This window comes from Colletotrichum karsti (assembly GCF_011947395.1).
Source record: "Colletotrichum karsti strain CkLH20 chromosome Unknown Scaffold47, whole genome shotgun sequence".
NCBI classification, from domain to species: Eukaryota; Fungi; Ascomycota; class Sordariomycetes; order Glomerellales; family Glomerellaceae; genus Colletotrichum; species Colletotrichum karsti.
In genome coordinates, this window is record NW_024065947.1 from 25279 (window position 1) to 38483 (window position 13205).

The 13205-nt window shown below is 49.3% G+C and overlaps 5 protein-coding genes across 5 annotated transcripts; 3 read left to right on the forward strand and 2 right to left on the reverse strand.

The window, feature by feature from the left end:
• Positions 1–541: 541 nt before the first annotated feature.
• CkaCkLH20_11292 (uncharacterized protein) lies at positions 542–1567 on the forward strand (the record flags this gene model as incomplete). Its single annotated transcript, XM_038894006.1, has 1 exon — positions 542–1567. One exon carries the CDS (start codon positions 542–544, stop codon positions 1565–1567), a length of 1026 nt encoding a protein of 341 aa, XP_038740584.1.
• A 172-nt stretch (positions 1568–1739) lies between these two features.
• Positions 1740–3768, reverse strand: CkaCkLH20_11293 (major facilitator superfamily transporter; the record flags this gene model as incomplete). The annotated part of the gene is made up of 6 exons (XM_038894007.1): positions 1740–1811; positions 1868–1995; positions 2052–2116; positions 2178–2256; positions 2309–3325; positions 3375–3768. The coding sequence occupies 6 exons, from the start codon at positions 3766–3768 to the stop codon at positions 1740–1742; spliced, it is 1755 nt and encodes a 584-aa protein (XP_038740585.1).
• Positions 3769–4944: 1176 nt separating this feature from the next.
• Positions 4945–6041, reverse strand: CkaCkLH20_11294 (6-phosphogluconate dehydrogenase family protein; the record flags this gene model as incomplete). The annotated part of the gene is made up of 4 exons (XM_038894008.1): positions 4945–5338; positions 5390–5721; positions 5779–5964; positions 6015–6041. The coding sequence occupies 4 exons, from the start codon at positions 6039–6041 to the stop codon at positions 4945–4947; spliced, it is 939 nt and encodes a 312-aa protein (XP_038740586.1).
• Positions 6042–9431: 3390 nt separating this feature from the next.
• Positions 9432–11192, forward strand: CkaCkLH20_11295 (uncharacterized protein; the record flags this gene model as incomplete). Its single annotated transcript, XM_038894009.1, has 3 exons — positions 9432–9837; positions 9916–10774; positions 10832–11192. 3 exons carry the CDS (start codon positions 9432–9434, stop codon positions 11190–11192), a joined length of 1626 nt encoding a protein of 541 aa, XP_038740587.1.
• A 633-nt stretch (positions 11193–11825) lies between these two features.
• Positions 11826–12903, forward strand: CkaCkLH20_11296 (short-chain dehydrogenase reductase family; the record flags this gene model as incomplete). Its single annotated transcript, XM_038894010.1, has 2 exons — positions 11826–12730; positions 12783–12903. 2 exons carry the CDS (start codon positions 11826–11828, stop codon positions 12901–12903), a joined length of 1026 nt encoding a protein of 341 aa, XP_038740588.1.
• Between the last annotated feature and the right edge of the window lie 302 nt (positions 12904–13205).

A 13205-nucleotide genomic window follows, 5' to 3' on the forward strand; every position in this document is an offset into this window, starting at 1 on the left:
GATTGTCAGCACTCGTCGGAGACTTAAGAGACAGCCGGTTGGACGCTAGTCTGGAGGTTTGTCAAAAGGTTCCGACTTGGTTGCTTTCACCAAGTACTAACTGAAATGAGGAATTCTCAATCTTACGTATTAATTAACCGCCAAATCTCCATTCGTCAAAGCATGATTACGTGGGATTTTGATCCCTTATCAGGTAAGATCCGGGACTTTTGTTGGTCTGATACGGCCCTTCAACCTCTCCGGTCGAGCACACACTATGCATGGCATAAGGGGAATTCCATAGTTGTGCAAATCAAGCACGTGACTCTGCCTTATTTTACTCCGAGAAATTTATCTGATCACCATCGTCATTGTTGGTGCTGGAAAAAGCTTCGTCCAGCATCATTAATATCCTACCTTGGTCGGAATATTTTCAACTATGTGTTATAGTTGTCCAAAGCTTGGCCTCTATCCATGGTCAAACTTTTCAGATGACCAGGGATGCACTTCCGCCGACGATGAGGAGGAGATGGCGTTTGCAGCACGGCAAGAAGAGCAAGCCATGGAGAAGCTACAACAGCATCCAGAGCTTCTGAAGCGCGGTGGACGGCAGCCTCAGACCAGAAGTTTGCGAGAACCACCGCCGAAAAGGAAAATAGTGGTTCATCAAGCACCAACTCATGACGGATCCCAAGCCTATGTCGCTTACGCGGTCCCGGAGACAGTTGCCGACGACGACGAAGCCAGTCTCACAGCCCACCGGCCCCCATACGCGTTTGTTTTTTATGACACAACACCAGAGGCTCTACGTCCCGGTCGCTCAAGGGAGCTGGCGTGCGAGATCTTTGAGCGCACATACCGCGAGCGTCGAGCCACCACAGCATCGCCTGACAGGATCGAGGTCATTGCCATGCCTATGCCTCAGCCTTTCTCATCTGACATCTGGGATTCTGAAAAGCAATGGAAGCATCTCAGAGACCCAAAGCCCATTGAACCCCGTGGACATGACGATAGGTTCGACTATGTCTTCCCCTGGCTGGTCGACCGCGTTAGGGCATGTGTACTGCATTACGAGGCCGAACTCAAAAGCCGCCGTTCGATAGAGGATAGGAAAGTGGCAGAGTCCTGGTACCTTCCCGAAAGAATCGGAGATGAGGCATATGCGCGTGGTATCTTTCTGATCAGCCGGCTTGAGGAGGTTGTGGATGATACGTGTAGCGAGTACGGAAGTCCACAAAACTGGTTGGCTGCGCTCGGTTGGACCATTAGAGTTTCTCACGAGGACTGGTACCCAATTAGCGATGAGCGAGCCGACAACAGCGTCTATGGCAGCGTATTGCAAGTACTACTTCAGCCTCGTGAAGAGAGGTGGGAGAACGTCGCAGGTGTGACATTAGGCGAAGAGCCATGGAGCCATATTGCTTGGAAGAAAGTGGCGTTTGAGCTAATTGGAAAACTACTGGAAGCACCCGAGCACGGGGTCGAGAAGTTCTACAATCACTATGTCACGGATGGTATTTTGAAATTAGAGTTGGAAAGCTTTCGAAAAGAAGCAAACCGCGATCCAGAAGATCGGGTCGGGTTCTAATGGAATAGGAAACGGTTATCCAGTGAAAGAAAAGTCTTGATCTACCTGCAACAGAAAAAGAAGAGTCCATATGCTGTTATTAAAAAGACCAGATTGCAAGACTGCTGATGCAGATAGCAACTTCTGTCGGTGCCTTGGCTGTGATCAAGCTTCATGTCATTCCAACGATTCTCTAGTGCTTGAACCGCACATCCTTTCTGTTGCTGCCTTGGTCTGTGGTAGTTTCCAAGTAGTGGTTGCGTTCCTGTGACAAATGTTAGCAACTTGAAAGTACGTTATGACGGATATTTGTCTTCATACTTCTTCTGTCATGGCGTTCCATTCCTTCTCGCGCTTCGAGTTGCACCACATGTAGAACAGCTTCGCAAGAAGGTAGATGCAGATGTTCATACAGCAGATCCCAATCAGTACTCTGTTTCCGCGCCGATCTTGGATCGGGGTTAGCTGAAGCCAACAGCTTGAGGGGTCCAGGATGTTTTCTCACATTCAGGCCGGTCATCCTCACGATAAATGTTTGAGTAGATAACGCGAGCAAGCTGAACCATCATGCTGTCACATGCGTCAGTCCGGATGCTGCAGAAACCGGACGTTGGCTGTCTCGCCGACTTACTTGTACAAAGCTGCAGAAACTGCTCTGGTGCGGACGGAATGGGAGTTGCGCGAGGCCCAAGAAACATGCATCGCGTGCGCTGGCGGCTCTGTTAGCAAGGTCAAAGTCAGGTCGCACGCCGGAAAACCTACGCGAGGGATAGGAAAGCAGAACTGTAACCACAGCATATTGCGCCCATGGGCTGCTATTTGATGGTAATACAGCCATGGCAATCAGGTTAGGAAGGTACCAGAGCTGAGTGAAAGCACCGAACAACGCTCTCGAGTCCCAGATCTCGGACAAATACGTTGTCATCATCATGAAAACTGCGCCAAGAAACTGGGGTGGAATGCTGAGCAGGTTGGTGTCGTTCGTACTGAAGCCCAGATTTCTCAGCGTGAGAGTGAGGTACTGGTCGGGTGGTCCGGCCGGGATCTCCCAAATGAGACCGAAGATGTAGATGGGCCAGAGCTCCCAGTCGGCCAAAGATTTCAGCAGTAGCTTGGGAGTGATAGCCTGTCGGTTGTGCATATCACACTTTGAAGGGTCATCCCGCAAGATTCGGTTGACCAATACCTTTTCTTCCTGCTCGTTGAACCATCCGGCTGGTCGCCAGGGGGCTTTGGTCTGCGTTGGTGACGGAGCCATCATGAACCAGGCCCATATACTGATTGACATCGTCAGGATGCCTTCGATCAGGAATAGCCAGCGCCAGCCGTCGTATCCGTTGATCCCATCCATACGGAGGACACCGAGAGCCAATAGTGGCGCAACGATATCCGTGATGCGGCGAACAGTCCAGAACATGGCCAATCGAAACGGTAGCTCAGTAGACTTGAAGAAGTAGGTGAGGTAAAGCACCATGTCCGGAATGAAACCACCTTGAAGTACGCCAATCAGCGCACGGCAGACAAGAAAAGAAGTTCTTCCGCTGAGCCAGAACTGGCACCCGGACACCAGACTCCATGAACACATGATGAAAGGTATCCAGCGATCTGGTCCGATCTTTTTGCTGATCATTTGCGACGGCAACTCTGCCAGCAAGAAGGATATTTGGAAGACCGTGTTTCCCAAGTTATAATCGTTCGTGTCCATGCCGAGGCTCTCGAGGAAGGATGCGGAGTTTGCTTGACTCAGATTGCCACGGGGAAGATCCAGTGCGAAGAATGCTAGGCCTATGTCAGGAAATGAAGCAGGGATTTGAAGAAATAACCTTACCAAGGCAGGCAAAAAGAGTAATCTTCCAATCCAGCTTGTTGATGAGTCGAAGCTCCTCGCCCCAAGTCCAGCGGAAGGACGGGTCGAACCGATGAAGATTTTCGTACCGCGGATGCGGCTGGAAGAACTTCGCAGTTGAAGGGTTGTCGTAGACCGAGGGCTGGGTTGCTATAGCATTCTCGTCGTAGCCCTTTCTCTTCTTGAAGAAGGACATAATGGGAATGATTGGCGCATCTTGCTTGCGGAGATCTTCCTGCTCGCGCAGAATCTTATTTCTCTCTCGCTCGATGTCTTCGTCCGTTTGGTCAAGCTTGACCGAGTCGGACGGTTCTTTCTTACTACCCTGATCCGAAGACCGGGACGAATCTCGTTCGATTGCTTGCTTCTCAGACATTTTGGCGTGTTAATAGGGCGCAAGCTCACAAAGGGTTTCAATGTCAAGCCATGTATGTCAAGACGCGAGGGTCTAGCTAGCTTTAAAACTGCTCGCAAATTTTACACGTCGCCTAAATTTCTTAATCACTTAGCATCCCATCGTATGCATGCCCAGAATCCAAGCCGGGTTGCATTATTTGAGCCTTGCAGCTTTCATCATAAAGAGAAATCGGAGGGTGAATGAACACCGAGAGATCCAGGTAGCTGCACAGCCAAGACTTTGCCAAATTCGAAGAGCCAGGGAGTTATGTGAGCGCCAATGCTGATTGTGAGTGTTATCATGTAGACGAGCAGCTGGGAAACAATGTCACCATCTCTTGGGTGAAGGCTAGGTCCTTGGCTGTGGCAGTGCTGAGTCCACGCCAGTCGAGAAATCGCGCGGTTGAGACCGAGAGGCGTGGTTGACGAGGGCGAAAATCAGAGCTTTATTCCAGATTCCGGGATGATGATGCGATATACCAAGAAAAAGGCGTGATATTCGCGATTGCTTACTCGCAATGCCAGGAAACAAGCGGCCTCTAGCGGTTGCTTGGTATTCTTGGTATCAGGTCTTGGCAACCTTGTTGAGAACGACAAATGAGATGACTATTTGCTAGTTGTGTCAACGATGCCGCCATACATTTCAACAGTGATGAAATTCTTGATAAATAACACCGAAAACTGGTCGACTATCAGACGAACAGTTGAACTCCTTTTCGTTTTGGAGGACATTGTGCCTTCAGTCATGTTCTCGGAGACATGCGTCCGTTCGGACCCGAGGGTGGGGCCGACAGGTGGATCCTGTCCGGAAGGGGCTCCGTAACCTCTTTTTTTCTGATTTCTTTTTCCTTTTCGCGTAAGCCGTTGCTTTTTTGAACATGTCGATGTTAATTATCGAGTATCTCTATACTCCACCACTTGTGGATGAACGAGACGCACTTGCCGCACGCAGAAACCTAACGCGAGCAAACATAAACATCCGTTTTCTTTCCACTCAAATTAGTGCTTGTTGCAGAAATGAAGTACTTGAATATTCTGCTTCGAGATTAGAACAGGCAAGCTAAAAGGCGCATTCTAAATAAATGATATTGAGGGTATCTGTCTAATATGTCTATGTTTATCTCTCTCTGAAGTTCCCTCGCAATTGCCTGATTATTCATTCTTGGCGGCTGTTCTCTGACCAAAATGGCAGGCCAGCCTGCGATCTCAAAGTGCCGTAGAGCGCAGCACCATCCAGGTTTTCCCCTCCAAATGCTCTTGCGCTCAACATGTTGTTGGTTGCAATGTCTAGAGCCGGCATTCTGACGCCGAGATCGTTGGCCACTCGCAGGGCATGCTTCGCGTCTTTGATGGTATTGGAAACAGCAAACCCAGCCGCGCCCTCCTTTGGTGCCCAAGAGCCACTCGTCAGTCGGCGTGAGTAGCTTCCGAGAACCGGTCCGAAGACTTCGAAGATTAGCTCTTCCATGGCCGTCATACCAATGCCATTTTGCTCGGCGAGGACCTGAGTTTCGGAGATTGCTTCGAGAAAGACAACCAGAAGAACGTTGCTGCGAGTCAAAGTCAGATTGTGAGATAGATACAGTTTCTGGTATACGTACCCTGTAACTTTCAACATAGGCGCCTTCGTAACATCACTGCCCATATTGATAACCTTCCTTCCCATGACATCAACAACCAGAGGCTCCAAACGCTGAAGTGCGGCTTGGGGACCGGCCATGGCGAATACAAGCCTCCCTGCTTGAGCCACGGGACTTGCTCCAAAGACAGGAGCAGCAACAAATGAGGCACCTGCAGCCTCTAGTCTCTCGGAAACCAATGCAGCCGTATCGGGATGAATGGTGGAACAGTCGATCAAAGTCTTGCCCTTAAGACTATTACCGCTGGCTAGAAGCTCGTCCACCAATGATTGGAGGACTGCATCGGCAGAAACCTGTATCAAACGTGAGAAAAATGAGGCATTGACGGGCGAAAAGCCGCATGAACTGACCATAGTGAAGATGTCATCACATGCTTGGACAACTTCTACAATGCTGCTTTTCGCAACAGCCCCTGCATCCACCAATTCGGCACCCTTGGAAAGCGTCCGGTTGGAGAACGTCAAGCTGGACCCATGTGACTGCAGCTTCTTATGCAGGTTCAGGGCCATTGGCAGGCCCATGGAGCCAAGTCCGTACTAATCCTCGTGTTAGCAACCCTTCCAACCTAGAGTCGTATTATACTTACCCAGCCGACTGGGTTAACTATCTGCATGATGAAATCTCTTTGGGCGAAAGGTGTTGAAGAATTGTGAATTTTGAAGTCTCACCACCTGGAAATATCTATTGTCACGGAGTATGAACGCATCTTTTGTATCAACAGTCAGGCATAACTATCACAGACGGTGACAGACCTTATCATCATCGGCTTGTGATCCGATATCATGAGATGAGTGACTCCTAGAATTTCGGTGCTGATAATGGCATAGTTCCTATCAGCCGTGGTGGGCCATGTTTGATATCTAAGAAGCCATTCATGAGAATACTCGCTATCCTCGGGTGCACCACACGGACCGGAAGCCGAAGCCTCTACTGTCCACTAGTGGACAAGGACGTTAGCAAGTTTGCTCTGGAAGTATTTAAGACCCACATGCTTGGCGATGTCGGCGGCTCGGCCTTCGGAGACAGGCCCCGAATGTGAATCAGTCGCCGGGTTATCACTAGCCCCGCCCGGATCTGTACCCGAGACGTAGTAGGTTCGGAAACGTGCCGACACACCAGTAAATTCAGTCTCTGAGCGCTTCCTAGATGCACAGAAAGACGCGGGATCCAGTTTCTTAACAGACCTCAGTCAATACTTCTTTAAATAGGCCAAAATGCTTTTTGCCAATGTTCACTTATATCAGGCCATAACACTCCGCAGCCTTTGACTCTGAAGTTATGAATGGACTTGGGCTGCGAGCAATAACTGGGAAATCCTCTTGGTACTTTCAGTTAAACAAACTAAGTAGAAGGCAGTCAATGAGCTGCAATGGGATTGAAATGCATGTTTAGTATACATTATCGCCGTGCGTACGCAATGCCATTAGTTAAGGGTGACCGGCGTCCGACTGTCTGAGATCTTTGCTGTGTTTTTGATCTCGTATGTGTCACAAGCAGACATAGCTCAATTTGAAAAACATCGCTTGAAGAAGTCGCAGGCGTATTCTTGCGGGAACCAACACAACAAAAGTTTTACTGATGTAATGCTCGACGTGCATGAGCTGATTGGTCTTACATGTCGCCGCCAATAATAAGAGATGATTGGTGCGTTAGATGTGAACTAATGCGGTGCTTGGATATTAGATTGAGGTGACTGACGGACGAACGATGCTCTCGAGTTGTAAGTAAAGTATTGCTTAGCCAGCTACCGTGAGTCTTCCATCCATCTTTGTCTAGTTGCGCTTCAACATCATCTACGCGAGACTTTAACCAGTAAATGCGTTCAATTCGCAGCTTTGACACACCGCCTCTAAACGAGTTTTCATTTGCAGCTAGCCATTGGCTGATGATGCACAATTACAAGACTGATTATCTTGACTGCAGCTGGAGCTGAATGAACTAGTGATTCCCCACAGCGATCACCTTCCAGAATAAGGTGGTTACTGGCCACTCCGCACTACACAAGTTCAAGTGTGCTGCACAATGTAGCATCCAACGATGTCAGACGGACAGCCTTTTGCGGCGACTAGTCGATGTGTTTGCTTTAGAAACATGAGGAGTAGCTATAAAGTCTGGTGCACGTAGAGTAACACCCCAACTACTGGATTCGCCAGTACTATTACTCTGGTGGTCGTATTGTCTCAGCGCTTGGAGTCACCTTATTCAGATACGGCGAAAACTCAAATCAAGCAGTCACCTTATCCATCTGCAAACGAGCCGTTAGTTTTCTTGCGAAGGTCATGCTGATACTTTGAACTAATCATGCTTCAGGTTTCATTCAGTTTTCACCCTTTCATCACAATGAAGATAACGTCAATCGTCTTCATTCTCGCCGCTGCGGTCGCCACGGTCCATACTTCATCCGTCCAAGCCCGCGAAGCTCTCCCAGCCGAGCTATCGGAGCGGGCTTGTACCTACAACGGCTGTCAATGCGTCAGTGGGCTGTCGCAGGGTGTGTACTGTGGTAACTGTGTAGTTGGAGCCGGAACGTACGCGATCAAGACGAAGCGTGTTCGCACGCATGCGTTCGAGTGCAACTCAAGCGGCGGCTGCTGTTCTTATGGTGTGGCGAGCGACTGCGGAACTGCTCGCGCTCGTTGCAAGGAGGGGTCTCCCGTCTGACTCAAGCTTGTTGGACTTTCGATCTATACAGCGATGGACTACATGCCATTGGTTCTTGTTTTTGTGTATGGAGCATCCTGAATGGTTATTTTGTATTCAATAACCTGTTATCTGATTTCTACTCCACGCTTCATGGTGCTTACACCGTCAATTGGTTGAATATCTGTGATTTCGGGATAAATAATACATGTGCCTGCTGCACATATTACTCACAAATCCATTCTCGATGATAAGGCGACACACCAAGCGTTTGCAACATGGGCACAAACGCAAACTTCTACCTCCTTCGCATTCCTTTTAACTGACTAAACACTTACTCGGTGCCAAGCATATTAACTTATACTGAAGTGAGCGGGGGACTCAAAATCTGCGTTCCAGGCTCTTTTACACCCCTGTGCGCGTTATAGTCTCCGTCACCGGGGCTGAACGCGTGTTCTGTCCCGGCCGGGTGGGATTTAACTTCGAGCAGACAAATTACTGCCTGCAATGTTTCTGGCTTGGGTAGACAATACACTCTCATGAAGTGGCTACTTGATCATTCGTGTAGCGACGATAGACGTTTAAAGAGTATGACATGCGCATGGTGGCTATGCATGGCTTAGACGATACTCAACAGGCCTACCACGAGCTCTCAGTTCATTCCTACATGTAGGATTGTGAACCAGATTGATATTATTGACGTCAATCTGTTGATTGAGTAAACCATCAAACCTTCTTTTGCTCATTAGATCATTCAAAGCATGATAAATCATGCCCAGATGCCAAGGTCATAGCCACATGGACGCGCTTGGCGACAAAAGGAATGATTAAATACCTTGGCCCTATGCTCATCTGTCGCTCTTTCAGGGATGACGGTTTAATACACACCCGGCAGGCCGCCTGCGATACACGGTACTCTAGCCATCCAATCGGTAGTAGGCCAAGTCGACTGGTCACACGAATAGGCAAGCTGGCACACTCTGCATGCCCCACTATCTTGAAAGATACATCTCCTATCGAATCATTGGAATCGAAATCTGCTAGCAATCATCGTGATTGCTCGATTGACCTCTTGGCAGCGGCAGAACACTCTTCCTTATCCTAAACCCCCTCTTTCGCGGCTGCGATGATAGCTGGTACGTCGATTTAGGGGAGAACGTTCACCCAATTCTACATCATGAGTCTGGGGTATTGGAATGTGGATGTCTGGGGTAAAACCTGGGGTTGGGAGTCAAAATAAACGGACGAACCCACCCGATATCTTGCTAACGCATGCATCACCTTACCTTCGGTACCAGTGCCACGGTAGCAGTTTGTTTTGGTTGTTTGCTCTTTTCCATTCATCACACAGCCTTTAGCGATCATGGTGAACATATTCAAACGGCCGCAGGATGACTCGGCTAACCCAGCGCCGGCTGAGGTCTACAATTGGCGGATCTACGGGCTCGCGGCTTCTGCTGCCATGGGATCTGCTATGTTCGGATACGACTCCGCGTTCATTGGGGGCACTATGGCTCTTCCATCCTTTCAAAGCCGATTCGGCCTCGACTCGTCAACTGGCACCGCACTCGCTGCACTTCGAGCAAATATTGTCAGCACCTTTCAAGGCGGCTGCTTCTTCGGTGTCCTATTTTGTTACTATATTGTTGAAAAACTTGGCCGTCGATGGGTGCTGATCGGATGTGGCGCCCTGTTCGACCTTGGTGCCGTCTTGCAGCTTGTCGCAAGTGGCAATCTCGCTCTCATTTACGCTGGCCGCGTACTTACAGGTAAGCTCTGCAATCTTCTCGCAATTATTATGCTTGAAGATAAATCAAAGAAATTGAGCTGACATCAATTTCGGCTAGGTCTCGCGGTTGGAGCGTCTTCCATGATCATCCCTGTCTACATCTCCGAGTCCGGTCCGCCGGCCATTCGGGGGCGTCTCATCGGCGTATTCGAAATTTTCCTTCAGTTCTCTCAGATCATTGGATTCTGGGTTAACTACGGAGTCAACATCCACATCTCGGGCACCTCAGATATGCAGTGGCATATCCCTTTCGCGCTGCAGATTATTCCAGGAAGTCTTCTTTGTATCTGTATGTTCCTTCAACCCGAGTCCCCCCGGTGGCTCCTCAACGCTGGTCGGACGGAAAAGGCGCGCAAAGTACTTCAGCGCCTACGGAAGCTACCTGCCGACCATCCATACCTCAACTGGGAGATCAATACCGTTCTCCAACAGATTGAGGAAGAAAACGCTCTCGGGGCAAACAGAGGGGTGCTTGAAAAGCTCCGTGAAATCAAACTTCCCACGAACCGGCGCCGCCTGCTCCTTGGTATCGCTTTGATGTTCCTACAAAACCTCAGTGGAATCAACGCTTTGAACTATTATTCACCATCGATCTTCCAATCGATTGGGTTTACTGGCACGAGCGTCGGTCTTCTAGCCACGGGCATTTTCGGCATCGTCAAAGCATTTGCAACCATGCTGTATATGATCTGGGGCGTTGATTCTCTCGGCCGACGGCAGTCTCTTATGATCGGTTCAGTGGGAGCTGCTATCGCCTTGTTCTATCTTGGAGCCTTCGCCAAACTGTCTGGGTCTTTCGATGCGGGCCAGCTTTCTGCAGGCGACAGAACTCCAGGTGCTTACGTCGCAATCGTCATGATCTACATCTTCGCCGTATTTTACGCCATTTCTTGGAACGGTATTCCATGGATCTTTTGGTGAGTTCCATGCGAACTTCAGGAAACAACGATGGTCTTGCTCACAGCTTCTTCTAGTGCTGAGGTCTTTCCAATGGGAATCCGATCAATCTGTCTCGTTTTCACAACATGTGCGCAATGGCTTGGGCAGTTCACCATCGTTTACTCAACGCCGTATATGATGACAGATATCACGTATGGCACGTTTTTGTTGTTTGCATGCTCGGTGGTGATTGGCTTCACCTTCACCTTCTTCCTGATTCCTGAGACGAAAGGTATTTCCCTCGAAGACATGGATATTCTTTTCACACGGAAGGGCATGCCACGCACTTGGCGCCGACAGACGGAGGAGATCATCGACCAGCGTCGGGTAGACGGTCATGCTGGTGCTCTGGCGCGCGACGAGAAGGAAATCGCGGCATCTCACCATGAAGCTTGAACATCGTCCATCGAGGAGGGGATGGACCACACATTCTCTCGAATGAATAGAGTTTCTCCTGTTTGCCACTTTCATCCATATCAAGGTGGCTTGACAGTGGTCTACTTATCATACCAAGACACAAGAGATCATTGAATCCAAATCTCAAATCTCAAATCTCAAATCTCAAAAGTCTGGCTGGATATGTTTAGTTCGCCTGAGTCTGTCTCTGGTGTCAGTTATCGCATAGCGCTACCCGTTCATAAAGCCGGGCGCAGTTTCGTAGAGTCTGCATTGGACTTCTCCTTAACTACGAAAGTGATCTAGGACATCGGGAATAGTTGGAGGGTAACGATGATCGTCGCTCGGGCTTTGACCACAATGTTTGCCAATTTGGGAATAGCTTCCATCAGCCGCGCTGACCGTTCATCGCCTTTACCCAAAATGGCATACAAACTGGTCTTCGGAGATATGGCAGCATCCCGAAGCTGCGAGAGATGAATGAAGCGCCAATGTATAAATAATGGTCATTTGAGACGTCTGTAACATCTTGAACTCTACTCTTTTCCCAGATCACAGCATTCAGGACATCTTCATCATATCTCTCGACCACTCGACTCATCAATTCTCCCATTCAGTTCACTCCTTGTCAACATGACTGGCTCAAAGGATCTCTCTCCGTCAACTCTCTCCTTTGGTCGAGTATTCTTCTACAATCAATTTTGTGCCAAACCCCAATGGCCCAATCCAGGCACCAACCTCTCAGGCAAAACAGCAATCATAACTGGTGCCAACACCGGGCTTGGCTACGAGGCTGGCCTGCAACTATTAGACCTCGGACTATCGCATCTCATTCTCGCCGTTCGATCTCTCGAAAGGGGCAATGAAGCCGCTGCCAAGCTACGCAAGCTACACCCCAAGACTACCATCGACATCTGGCAGCTTGATATGAGCTCGTATGACTCTATCCAGGATTTCGTCAGCAAGGCCGAGCGCCACCCAGCCCGCATTGACATTGTGATTCTCAACGCAGGCATCATGAAGATGGCGTTCTCTAAGAATTCAAGCACCGGACACGAAGAAACCTTCCAAGTCAACTACCTGTCCACGATGCTCTTGGCAGGTCTTCTCTTGCCTATCCTAAAGGCTAAGCGCCCAAACAACGCCGAACCTGCTCGGTTGACTATTGTCAGTGCAGCACTTACTCTGGCGGCCACCTTTCCCAACAAGGATGCCAACCCGCTACTCCCATCCTTCGACGACCCGAAGTACTTCAGCACCGAGACATACAACTCTTCCAAGCTGATGGCGCACATGTTCCTATGGAAGCTCGTCGACCATGTCTCCGCCGACGATGTCATCATCAACCTGGCAGATCCCGCTTGGTGCAAGGGCACCGCCCTCGGACGCGATGCCCCTGGCTTGCTGAAATGGGGTCTTTGGGCCTTTGGTGCAACTGGCAGAACCCCACGCGTCGGGGCTTCGTGTTTCGTTGATGCTGTAGTCAACAAAGGGAAGGAATCGCACGGCTGTTTCTTGATGAGCTGGCAGGTCCATCCGTATGTGTTCAACAATTCTTGTACAGCATATTCGCTAATCAGAAGTTTGCAGATTTGCTGCCTTGCTGTATACACCTGAAGGCAAGGTGTTAATGGACCGCGTCTGGGATGAGACTTTGGCTGAATTGGATTTTGCTGGGATCGGTGGTATTCTGAGAACCATGAAGGATTGACGATTCAATTTGCCTGATGGAGTGGATGCCGATGATATCATTTCTATCAACCCATGAACGATACGAAACATTTCCTTAAGTAATTACATATCCAATTCGTGGCTCGTTCATTATTGTTCATTATCATACTTCATATCTCTTCGTCGTCCGTCTTCTTTGTCCGTCGCCCTCCAAGCATTGACAATAGGGCCCCCCCGAGTAAGTATTGACAGTAGAGCCCTCCGATTGTTTACAATGAAGCCCTCCGAGTATCGACAGTAGCTCGACACACTTCTCGAGAGAAAGAAGAGCTTGGAACGTTA